Raw genomic sequence first — 12,798 nt, 5'->3', positions numbered from 1 at the left:
CTGCTGAAATGTTATTTTTATTATGATGTAGGTTTTGGGCTACAGGATTGTCTGAAAACAGTAACAGAAAAATTAAAATTATACATACCTTCCATGTTATAAGCAGTTCATCTGGACCAATAGTTTCTGCTCTCACATCCTGTGGAGGCCCAACTGGAGCTGAAGTTACACAAGTACTTACTGTTTTAGAACTAAGAACAAATTTGAGCACAAATATTTATTGTTCACTTAATATGCAATCTTTTAGGAAATACAAAAGAAGACACAATTAAGAACTGAAAGATTTACCTTCTTCTTGTGTCTTAACAATCAGGGGTTCAGTGAAGATGCTGGCCTCAATAGTATTCATTGCAAGCATTCTTATGTGGTATGTGGTGGCAGGATGCAAATCACTTATTACTGCTGTTTTTATGGAATCCGATCTGAAAATTTAAAACATTTTTCAAAATGATGGACACAAGTTCAGTGTAAGTCTTACCTTAAATGATTAAAGCCATGAATAGCATGTACAGAAAATTACTATATTATTCTTGAAGTCTGAAGGTATTTCACCTGTCTCATACATCTTGCTCACCAGATGGTACAGTTTTATCATGGCTGGCTCTCCCAGTGCCATCAGTAGTTCTAATGGAATGTTGTCTATTCCCGGGGCCTATTTCAGTGCTCCACCAAATTCTTCGTGCAGTATCATTTCTCCCATTTCATCTTCATCTACATCCTCTTCCATTTCCATAATATTGCCCTCAAGTAAATCGCCCTTGTAGAGATCCTCTATATACTCTTTCCACATTTCTGCTTTCCCTTCTTTGCTTAGGACTGGTTTTCCATCTGAGCTCTTTATATTCATACTTCTTTAATTTTCCTGTTGGCAGTATCTATCTTACCCCTAGTGATATATGCCTTTACATCCTTACATTTGTCCTCTAGCCATCCTTGCTTAGCCATTTTGCAGTTCCTATCAGCCTTATTTTTGGACATTCGTATTCCGTCTTGCCTGCTTCATTTACTGCATTTTTATATTTTCCCCTTTCATCAATTAAATTCAATTTCTCTTCTGTTACCCAAGGATTTCTACTAGCCCTCATCTTTTTACCTACTTGATCCTCTGCTGCCTTCACTATTTCGTCTCTCAAAGCTACCCAGTCTTCTTCTACTGTATTTCTTTCCCCAGTAAGACCTTAGTGAGATGTTTTTTATATTCCTTTCTGGAACAATTTACAGGTCCCTTTGAGTCGTTCTCTCTTACACCATACATTTTTAAAGAAGCTTATTTTCTATGGTGTATAACCTTATTGGGAAGGTTCTATATGTGCAATCATGGTTAAACAAGAACTTTCACTTACAGTGTGATTCAGTGATAAATTTAATATTCTGTGTTTGTTAACAGAACTTACTGAGTTGGCAGGAAAACGGCGTTCCGTGTCGCTGGCTTCTTGCTGCGTGGGCCTGGCTTGCTTGTAGCTGTGTATGGCTCACAAGCATTTCCTAACACAGCTTGCTATGTGTTTGCAGTTGTATGTGCTTTCTGTCTGTTGTAATGGAACTGACAAATAGACGTCATTTTATTTTATGATACACTAATAGACGTCACTTTATTTTATTATACACTAAAGTCGTGTTATAAAAGCTTTTGCTTACGATAATACTAAGTTAGGTGTTGCGATCAATAATCGATATTGGAATTGTATGTTCTTGGTAGCTTATGACCGTGATCTTTGGTCTACGACGGGTCTTCGACCACTTGTGTGTTGGCCGCGGTTGAGTGTAGTTGTGCATATAGTTCTTGCAATAAATGTGTTTGATACAAAGAAACCGTGGAATACTGCGTCATTTTTCGATAGTCCAGTAATAATTAAAAAACCCGCACCTTTTCTTGGACCCAAAGCAACCAAGGAATCATCGCCTAGACAACAAGAAGCCACAAGGACAACGCAGACACAGCAGCATCAACAAAGGAGACATCATGGCCAGCTCTACTAAATTCCTTTACAGCCATTAGCCACACCGTAACGGTGTCCTTATGGAGTTAACTTTTCCTGCATATTAGAGCCGGTTCGTGACACTGTGCTAAAGTTGAGAAGTTTATATTATCTGACCTGCACTGTAAATGAATTTTGCTGTTCGCCAAGAGGCCTTTGATTAACTGACTTCACACAGGGAATTTTCCTTGTAATGTTATTACCCTGTTTAATACATATTGTAATGGTGTTCTAAATTTAATAGGCTATTTTCCTAAGTTAAAAATATGTTTCAGATTGTTGTTATTCAGAGTGATCATAACACTCAAATCAGATTTATAGTCAGTGCCTATTTTCTTTCCAAGTTCTTTTTCTCTGTCCTTCCGCTATCATCAATCTTTTGTTTCTGATTTTCTTAATTTTTTTATTGACCAAATGGGATCAAATTCCAATCTCAACTGATCTTTTTTCTCTCTTTAGATTCTGATGCTTCAATTATTCTCTGGTTTCCTTGCCTTGGAATCGTCCATATTTTAATATCTCATTTATTACGACATTTCTTTCTTTTATGCCTTTATAAATCCTTCTTGTTGTTTTGATTCAGGTGATTGTTGAGTTTCTTATCCGCTGATATTTTAATAGTTGTTTGATTAATCTGGTCCTACTTACTCAGTCCCCAAAAGAACAACACTATGTTACTACTGAGTTGTATTCTGTAGTCCGAGGCCGTCGTGGCCATTAGTGTGAATGTTTGGGCATCTTCGTGGTTGTGTGTGTAAATGTGTGTAATTCCACTAGAGAAAAAATAAGAGCTTGAAAGCTAGAGTAAATACTTTTTTCTGTTGCATGTTTTTGTGTGCCATGCATCAGTGAGCTATATGTGAGAAGTTGCTAGTTGCCTTTCCTTTACGTATGTTATAACTGAAGTAGAATTATTGAATTTATTGCAAGGCTACGATTTACTGATAGTGAAGAGAATACTTAAATATCACACGGAAGAAACAGTGGGCTGTAGTGTAATTATCATAATTACAAACACTACGTACATACAAAGAATACGAATTCCAACAGATGAACTTTACCAGTAGCTGTGAATTATTCTTCATGAGCTTCAGTGATGTATGAATGCCATCAATACTCACTTCTTACTTGTAAAATCAGTTCCTGAGGCTGGGACAGAAATGTTGACAGTTCCAGAGTGTTGCCAGTCACTGATAAGACTAGTTCCTCTCTTGTATTGTATTAGATAACTTGTCAAGGCACTATGGCCATCAAATGGAGGTTGCCATGACAAGCGAATAGATCTGCTGTTAACCTCTGTCACTTCCACATCAAGTGGAGGATCAGGTGGTTCTGGAAACATTTATAGTGACAAAATAATTTATTTGTGGACATCAGAAATCTGAAAACAGAGCTATTGCAGCAAGCAATCAAAAAATGTTTGATAACCAGAAATAAAGAAGTAAAGGAGAATTTCATAAATGTAATAGGAACAAAATGTTAATGGTAAGAATAACAATGATCATAATAATAATAATAATAATAATAATAATAATACTTTACTAGCTGTTCAGTATTTTCTTATACAATCGGCTTCGTCAATAAGTTCAATTACAGTATAAAGATAGTTATATTCTCATAACAATGTATATATAAATCATATGAATGTAAGTGTAGTACAATAGCACACATTTCGAATTTTATATATTGTTAATTTTACAATAAAAAAGAAAACATTATACAGATTTATATTAAGCGGGGAGTATTCACGTTGATGACACTATGTCATTATCATATACATGTTGATAACACTATGCCATTATCCTAAGCTATTGATACAAATATAGAGCACTCGAAATAGGTCTATTATGCCTATATGTTAGATATTGTTTTTCCAAATTTAGGTCCTACTAGAGGCAGAGGTGCCTTTCTCTGTGTTCAAACAGCAAATCTGCCATATTACAATCTTTATATTCATCAACTGAGTAAAATGCTTTACCTTTGAGCCATTGACCCAATGTTGTCTTAAAGTTATTTTTAGATACTACTTGTACAATTTTAGGGAGCATATTAAACAGTTCGAGGCCTACATATTTATAACTATTATGTATCTTGGACAATCTAGAGTATGGCAGATCAATTGTGTGGTTTCGTCTTGTATTGTGGGTGTGGACAGATGACCTAAGGGGATATTGAGCTATGTTTTCTTTTACGTGCAATAAGCAATAATAGATGTACAAACAAGGAACTGTCATGATGTTAAGTTTTTTGAAATGTTACCTGCATGTATCCCTAGGAGATAAACCCACTATACATCGAAGAGCTTTTTTTTTTGCCATCTGAAAATTGATATTGAATTGGGAGAATTTCCCCAGAGCAGAAGACCATATGAAAGATGGGGATGGATATAAGCAAAATATGAATGCAGCAGCAACTTTTGGCTGAAGTTATTCCTAAGCTTATAAAGTAGGAACATAGCACGTGCAAGTTAGAACAGACGTATGTGATATGTTTATCCCAGCTAAGTTTCTGGTCAATCATCATTCCTACCAGTTTAATGGACTTATTTTCTTTGTTTGATACCTTCAAATTAAGGAATATTTCCTCAGTTTTTGTTTCATTTATGAATAGGGAGTTTGCACTAAACCAATGAACCGATTTTTCAAATATTATATTATTTTTTTCTCGTACAGATTCAAGAGTCTGTCCTGAATTGATAAAAGTTGTATCGTCCGCACAGTATTTACAGGGTAAATACTGTGGAATATCATTAACATACACTACAAACAGGAAGGGCCCAAGTATGGAGCCCTGTGGCTCACCTCTTTTTATTGTTTGTGGGTTTGACAGCTGCCCATTTACACTAAAAAATTGTACTCTGTTGCTTACATAGGATTCTAATAATTTCAGGGTATCCTCTTCCATACCGTAGTGTCTTAATTTCATGATCAAAGTACTATGAGATACAGTGTCAAATGCTTTACTCAGGTCTAGGAGGGTAATAATAGTAATAATAACCACTGGAGCAACATGAACAGATGAGAAAAAAGCTGGAAGAGTAATGAAAAGAAAGGAAACAATAAGGAAATCAAAATGGAGCTTTTACATATCACAGTTGGTGAAAATGAGGATTAAAAATAAAGTACTTTTAGGGTTTTACAATAAAGATAAGAACTTTCATTGAAGAACAATGAAAATGTTCTTGACCATCATGCAAGTTGCAACTCATTATTAAGTAATTAGCTAAAAACGTTAAACATATATCATTCAGGTTTTCACAGACTTGAAAAATCTGCCTGATCTGATCTATAAGCAGGATAGTCAAACTTATGGACAGTCCTTTCTTCCCATTCTACTACCAGTTATCCACTGAGAAGGACTGATCTAATCCAAATACAACAACCCCACTTCAAACAGCTCTTGGCATAATTCAGGCACATTGAGAGGAAATTGAAATCATAAAATATCTTTAAGGAAGGGATGTAGTGGAGGTCTAAAAATCCCTTAATAGTGATAAATAAAACAAACAAGCAGTGGTGGCTCACTTACAGGCACAGTGGAGCTGCAGCACTCCCAATTTTCATTTTATATTATGGATAACATTTAATACAATGGCAAAAAGTAAAAGTTAAATCCTTTTGTGTGTGTATGTTCTCCTGCCGCTGCTTGGTGAGTAGTTTTTTTTATCTATCCATTTACATCATTTAATATAACTGGTTCATCTTTCTTTAATTCTTTCTTTATATTTGTACAATATATAATCCTTAATGTCAGTAGTCATCTCTCAGTTTATGAAAGAGAGAGAAAAATCTTTGTATGGAACTGTTTGCTTCACAGTTCCAGTGGCATGGAGTTTGGCTGTTGTGTATGTGTGCACACAGGAAGCTGCAGACAAGGCTGAGAAGGAGAGAGAGCACTGTCACCCCCACAGTGCCAAGCCTGGCATGCAGATTCCCCCCCCCCCCCCCCTATATATGTGTTGTGCTTAAAATCCTTGCATCATATTCTTGAATGTGATGAAGCATAGAACTGGATTATTGTCCTACTCCCAGTTATTTTGTATCACTGATTTTTTCCAGTTCTGTTACTTTACAGCTGTTACTCAACAGCTTAAGTTTTCATAGCTGTCTCTTCGTGGGAAAGTCACAGTTAAGGAAAGCTGTCATTCAGCACATGATATTAGAATAATTCAGCCAGAACAAACAACAAGAAAAATATTCATGGCTTTAATTCTGAATGATAGCAATGGAAAAACTGGCTTTGCGGCTGTGAAGTAAAAAAAATGCAATATTTTACTTTCTGTATTTGTTGTTTGGATGTGATGTATGGTGCCTAAAAGATGGTTTTCTGAATATAAACAAAATGAAATAAAAAACTGAAAAATGTGAGAAATCAAAGAAGCACACTGCTAATGTAGTTTCACTGTCACTTTTAGAAACCACAAGTATAATGAAAAACATTGTGAGACATACACTTTCAATCAATGAGCACGATTTAAAAGCTGAAAAGAACTGTGAAATAATGTCAAAAATAATGGACTGCATTTTCTTTCATGGAAACTTTGACACTCCCTTAGATGGACATAACGGGAAAGACGATTTAGTAAATCTAGTAGTATTTAGAGGGTTACTAAATTCTGCATCTAAATTAAGTTCAGAGTTGAAGAAGCACTGAGTAACCATTTGAGTCTTCAATGGTGTTTTCAAGACCATTCAGAATGAGACACTTCACTGCCTGCTACCATTACACCATGAAGGGATAAGAATGGAAATTAGCTTCTTTGTTCAGCTCATGACACAACACATTTCAGAACACATTCAGATGATCCCTGTTTTATGGTACATAATCAATGTAGAAATATTTGAACAGTTTTAGGCATTCTTTATTCCAGAAAATCAAACTGCAGATGGTATATCAGACTGTATTTCAGGCCATAATGTAAATGGTTAGATAAAAAAATCTACTCACCACATGGTGGCAGGGGAATGCACACACAAAAGGAGTTTAACTTTTACAAGCTTTCGGAGCCAGTGCCTCCTTCTTCTGGCAGAAGAGTTGAAGGGGAAGGAATAGGGGGAAAGGAAAGTGACTGGAGAGGTTTAGGGAAAGAGGTACAATTCAGAAAAGTCATCCAGAAACCCGGATAAGGGGAGACTTTTTGGATGGGATGAGAAGGAAAGACTGACTGATCAGCAGCACAGCATACAGTTAGGCACAGATTCATTTCATATATGGTAAGCCTGCACTGCAATGCAATCGATCAACAACAGGAATTTCAGCTGTTTGAGGAGAGAGGATTTTATGCCTAGGATTTAGCTTCCCTGCTAGTCTCTTACTATAATAAATGCTTCACACAACTATTTGCATAATTCTTTCTTTTCCTATCATGTTGAATTCAAGGGAAAACTTTTATTAAGCTCCATTCATGTACTGCCTGGAATGGTGAATAATTTCTTTGTGACTGTGCTGATATGATTCTCTCTTTCTTCTTATTCAGTATGTTGGTAGCATGCTTATTTTGTCTTATTTATCTCTTAATAAGTGTATATTATTAGCAGATCAAACTCTATGATTGAAGTATTTATTCCACTGTTATAATTAAACTGTCAATGCTCTCCAACCATGAACATTAAAAAGAGACTGCCTGATGAAATCAGGATTTAAATTAACATTCCTGCAAGCACCACATTTATATAGATAACCACTCTTAGTGTTTCATGGGTATATGCTATCACTTTCTGATCTGTGATGGAAGTACTGGCAACCGAATTTATTTGTCTATCCACGGAGGTTCGTAACAAGTTGCCAGTTGTAGTTTCGAATATGTCAGACTCCTAGCATTGTTTGGTTTTTATTTGGTACCTTTTATTACACTTTCATAAGATAGCATCTTAGCATAAAATTAATAAATATCTTTCATAAACGGAAAGCACTGAAATTACATATAATCTGAAAAGTGTACGCGATTAACTTAGATTAATTTAAAGTGTGCGTTAAATATAATGATTTCAGTAAACCGAAACAAGTGAAGTGCCAAAATTTTACCTACCCTGAATGGCCAGATTGATCAGCAGTTCACCATGCCCAAACATATTGCCAGCTTGGCATGTATATAGCCCTGAGTCCTGCCGATCAGATTGACTGATAACAAGCTGAGACTGTAGCCCTGTGTCAGTCTTCACATCAGCTACACTTGTCCTGTAAATAAGTTAAATAATAATATTCAATTAAATGCTTTTAGTGTGCCATTTTCTGTAACATGACAGACCATTTACAGTATCTGTAAAAGACTGTTTGTTTGTTCAAACTGGTTATATACTTCTGGGTCAAGCAATGCTATTTCACATTTACAGGAATCAGTTAGAAAGTTCTTGCCAAGCCTGTGAAAGTCTTTCTTTGTCTAAAAATTGACTCATTTCTTAATGTAACCCTCCTTTATGTCAATGTGCTTGTGTGACATTTTTCCAGATTCCATTCATGAAGGAAGGAAGCTCTGCAAAGTACACATCTAAAGTGGTCCCAACCTCTTCAGTAGACTGAAGCCAGTTTGTAACAACAAATTTCATACTTCCATTCTTTCAGTTTTTCTACTGTGAAGGGATTTTGATGACCTATTGCACAGCCATAACTAAAGAAGTATTTTTTTCTTTAACAATTCAGGCCTTTTCATAGGCATTATTTTATCCTGTTGGTGTAGAAGACAAGGATAGTATTCACCAATTATGCTTTTATACTTTATATGGTAATCAATGCGAAGATTTCCTTGTATATCCCAGGAGAGAAGCCCACTGACTTCCTCCTACTGCTTTGTTTGATGTCTGTTTTCTGGTACACCAAAACAAGAAGAAAGATTTACATTACTCAGTAATTAGATAAAGAGACAGTAGTGTAATATCTCAAGGAGGAATTCAGAACATTTAGCTCTGGGGAGCATCAAGTAGAGGGACTATGGCTCAAGTTTAGAAGAATAATTGACTGACAACTCGATAAATATATATCTAGTAGAACAAGTGACGCTGAATGAATACATTAGGCTGTCACAAGAACAAAGTGTTTAGCAGCAGAATCTAAAGATCTCTCTCAAAATCAAAGAAATTATGCACACATAAAGGTTGTTAGTGGTACCAGAGTTACTGTCATGGATGAGAAAGGAACTGAAACTGAGGGTAGCAAAGAAAAAGCAGAAATGCTGAACACCATTTTTAAATGATCATTTACAAAGGATAATCCAGGAGCATTGCCACAATTTAATTACTGCACCACTGCAAATATGAGTGATGTAGACATTATCGTCAGTGGTGTTTAGGAACAGCTGGAATCACTAAAATTAAATAAGGCTCCAGTGACCAATGCAACCCCAGTCAGATTCTACACAGAATTTGCAACTGAGTTAGTTCCCATTTTAACCACAATAAACTGTAGTTCCTCGAACAAAAACTGTGCCCAGTGGTTGGCCACAAGCAGAGGTTTCACCAATCTATATGAAGGGCAACAAAGTGATCCATAAAACTACCATCCAGTTTCACTGATGTCCATCTGCTGTAGAATCTTTGAATATACAGGTTTCCAAAAAGAATGACCCGATTTTAACTTGTAATAATATTGAGACAAATGTCACTAGGTAACTGAAAAAGCACTAGATGTAATCGGCATGGTCTAGAGTTTCAGAAAAAATGCATTAGATGTCTCTACGAGTGTGTCCTCAATGCCAATGTGCCTCAATGTTGGATAGGGCGTACAGGGCCGTGAGACCAGGCTTTACACGCTTGGCCTCCTGGGTCCCATGGCTTAACACCATGTGATTTCTTCCTGTGGGTATATGTTAAACAATGTGTTTCGATTCCTCCCTTACCTTGTGACACTGATGAACTAAAAACCAGAATATCGGCTGCTGTAGCTTCAGTGACAGAAGACACCTTACGCTCAGTTAGGGATGAATTCGGCTATTGGCTAGATGTCATCCGTGCAGCCAATGGAAGACATATTGAACATTTATGATGGATTTTTATAAACTTCTGTCTTTTCTGAGTAATTCAATATGCAATTTGTTGGTGTTAAGCCCTTCTTCCTAATAAATAATTCTATTTAAAATCACATCATTCTTTTTGGGACACTCTGTATAATGAGTTCAAACATAATGAAGTATCTTAAACAGAATAACCTCCCCCATGTCAACTAGCAAGGATTTCACAACATCCATCATGCAAAATCCAGCTTACACTTGTCTCACATAAGATCCCAAAAGCCACTCATCTGGTGTAGTCAAGTCAATGTAGTTCTTCTTCACTTTTGAAAAGCACTTAATTCAGTACCGCATCAACAATTTCAGTACTACTGAAAAAGGGATATCAAACAAAATTTATCCCTGAAGTGAGGATTTCTCGACACGAAGAAAACAGAATGTTATCTTGAATGAATTTTTCAGGCATGCCCCTCAGAAGTTTGTTGGGACCCTTGTTGTTCATGTAGTTTATTGATGACCCGGCAGACAATTTTAAAACTAACCACAAACTTTTAAGCAAATGATAAAGTTATCTGTAATGAAGCACTATTTGGAGAAAAACTGGACAAATAGCACAGATATAAAGTCAGGCTGTCAGAAGATTTCAAAGTGGTGTAGAAGTAGGCCACTAGCTTTAAATGTATATAAATTTAAAGTTTTCCACTTTACCAAATGCAGAAAAGTAGTACCCCAAAACTGAGCTGCAATAGGTCCAGATGAAACTTAGCCTGTAGAACTGTCTGTTATAAATAGTTCTATAGTATGTGTCAATGTTCCGTGTCAACATTTTGTGTACTTCATACAGGAATCATACAAACACACACGCAAACCATACCTGAGTTACAAGTTTGCTTATACTTGGTACAGCAGAGCAGTTGTTTGTGGGACACCGTCACCTGATGATGCAACAGTGGTTTATGGCAATGTTATATTGTTACTATTTGATTAAGCTCCACACATGTTATGTTATTTCAGAAACTTCAAAGGTACTTTCCAATGCCACAGAAAGAAATACATAGTTCACTTAAAAAGAACTAAGCCTATATCACAGCTTGACAACTATAAATGTTAAAAGTTAATCAATGAAAAATCCAGGATGGAATGTAACATTATTATGAAAAGGAAAGACTGTCCAATAACCCCTCACCTGGTTGCCTCTCCCATCATGTGCTCCTGCTTGCAGTCTGGCTTCAGCTGCCAGAGAGTTTGGTCATGTGTGTGTGAGTTTCATTTGCATGAGTGTATGTTGTCTATTTTCAACAAAAGGCCTCTTGGTCAAAAGCTCACCCTACCTAAAACCTCTTTCCTCATCACCTTAGCCAGCTTCATCCTGACCTACAACTTCTTCACTTTTGAAGGCCAGACATACCAACAATTAAAGGGAACAGCCATGGGTACCATGATGGCCCCCTTGTACGCCAACCTATTCATGGGTCGCTTAGAGGAAGCCTTCTTGGTTACCCAGGCCTGCCAACCCAAAGTTTGGTACAGATTTATTGATGACATCTTCATGATCTGGACTAAACAGTGAAGAAGAACTCCAGAATTTCCTCTCCAACCTCAACTCCTTTGGTCCTACTCCAAATCCCATGCCACTTTCCTTGACGTTGACCTCCACCTGTCCAATGGCCAGCTTCACACGTCCGTCCACATCAAACCCACCAACAAACAACAGTACCTCCATTATGACAGCTGCCACCCATTCCACGTCAAACGGTCCCTTCCCTACAGCCTAGGTCTTCGTGGCAAACGAATCTGCTCCAGTCCGGAATCCCTGAACCATTACACCAACAACCTGACAACAGCTTTCGCATCCCGCAACTACCCTCCCGACCTGGTACAGAAGCAAATAACCAGAGCCACTTCCTCATCCCCTCAAACCCAGAATACCCCACAGAAGAACCACAAAAGTGCCCCACTTGTGACAGGATACTTTCCAGGACTCTGAATGTGGCTCTCCAGCAGGGATACGACTTCCTCAAATCCTGCCCTGAAATGAGATCCATCCTTCATGAAATCCTCCCCACTCCACCAAGAGTGTTTTCCGCCATCCACCTAACCTTCGTAACCTCTTAGTTCATCCCTATGAAATCCCCAAACCACCTTCCCTACCCTCTGGCTCCTATCCTTGTAACCGCCCCCGGTGTAAAACCTGTCCCATGCAACCTCCCACCACCACCACCTACTCCAGTCCTGTAACCCGGAAGGTGTACACGATCAAAGGCAGAGCCACATGTGAAAGCACTCACGTGATTTACCAACTGACCTGCCTACACTGTGATGCATTCTATGTGGGAATGACCAGCAACAAACTGTCCATTCGCATGAATGGGCACAGGCAGACAGTGTTTGTTGGTAATGAGGATCACCCTGTGGCTGAGCATGCCTTGGTGCACGGCCAGCACATCTTGGCACAGTGTTACACCGTCCGGGTTATCTGGATACTTCCCACCAACACCAACCTATCCGAACTCCGGAGATGGGAACTTGCTCTTCAGTATATCCTCTCTTCCCGTTACCCACCAGGCCTCAATCTCCGCTAATTTCAAGTTGCCGCCACTCATACCTCACCTGTCATTCAACATCATCTTTGCCTCTGCACTTCTGCCTCGACTGACATCTCTGCCCAAACTCTTTGTCTTTAAATATGTCTGCTTGTGTCTGTATATGTGTGGATGGATATGTGTGTGTGTGTGCGAGTGTATACCCGTCCTTTTTTCCCCCTAAGGTAAGTCTTTCCGCTCCCGGGTTGGAATGACTCCTTACCCTCTCCCTTAAAACCCACTTCCTTTCGTCTTTCCCTCTCCTTCCCTCTTTCGTGTCGAAGCAACCGTTTGT

At 37.8% G+C, this 12,798-nt stretch overlaps 1 protein-coding gene across 1 annotated transcript in view; it reads right to left on the bottom strand.

The window, feature by feature from the left end:
• The window catches only part of LOC126262686 (Down syndrome cell adhesion molecule-like protein Dscam2), a 551,718-nt gene that overhangs the window by 172,082 nt on the left and 366,838 nt on the right, over positions 1–12,798 (bottom strand). Inside the window, exons 15-18 of the mRNA XM_049959465.1 lie at positions 8,008–8,156; positions 3,101–3,311; positions 289–422; positions 89–159 (exon numbers count right to left, since the gene is read on the bottom strand). Coding sequence (XP_049815422.1) covers positions 89–159; positions 289–422; positions 3,101–3,311; positions 8,008–8,156 — 565 coding nt within the window. The remainder of the gene's footprint in view (positions 1–88; positions 160–288; positions 423–3,100; positions 3,312–8,007; positions 8,157–12,798) is intronic.

Source organism: Schistocerca nitens, chromosome 1 (genome assembly GCF_023898315.1).
Source record: "Schistocerca nitens isolate TAMUIC-IGC-003100 chromosome 1, iqSchNite1.1, whole genome shotgun sequence".
Classification (NCBI taxonomy): domain Eukaryota; kingdom Metazoa; phylum Arthropoda; class Insecta; order Orthoptera; family Acrididae; genus Schistocerca; species Schistocerca nitens.
The sequence above is the reverse complement of the archived record's forward strand: the minus strand, read 5'-3'. Positions and strand labels throughout refer to the sequence as shown.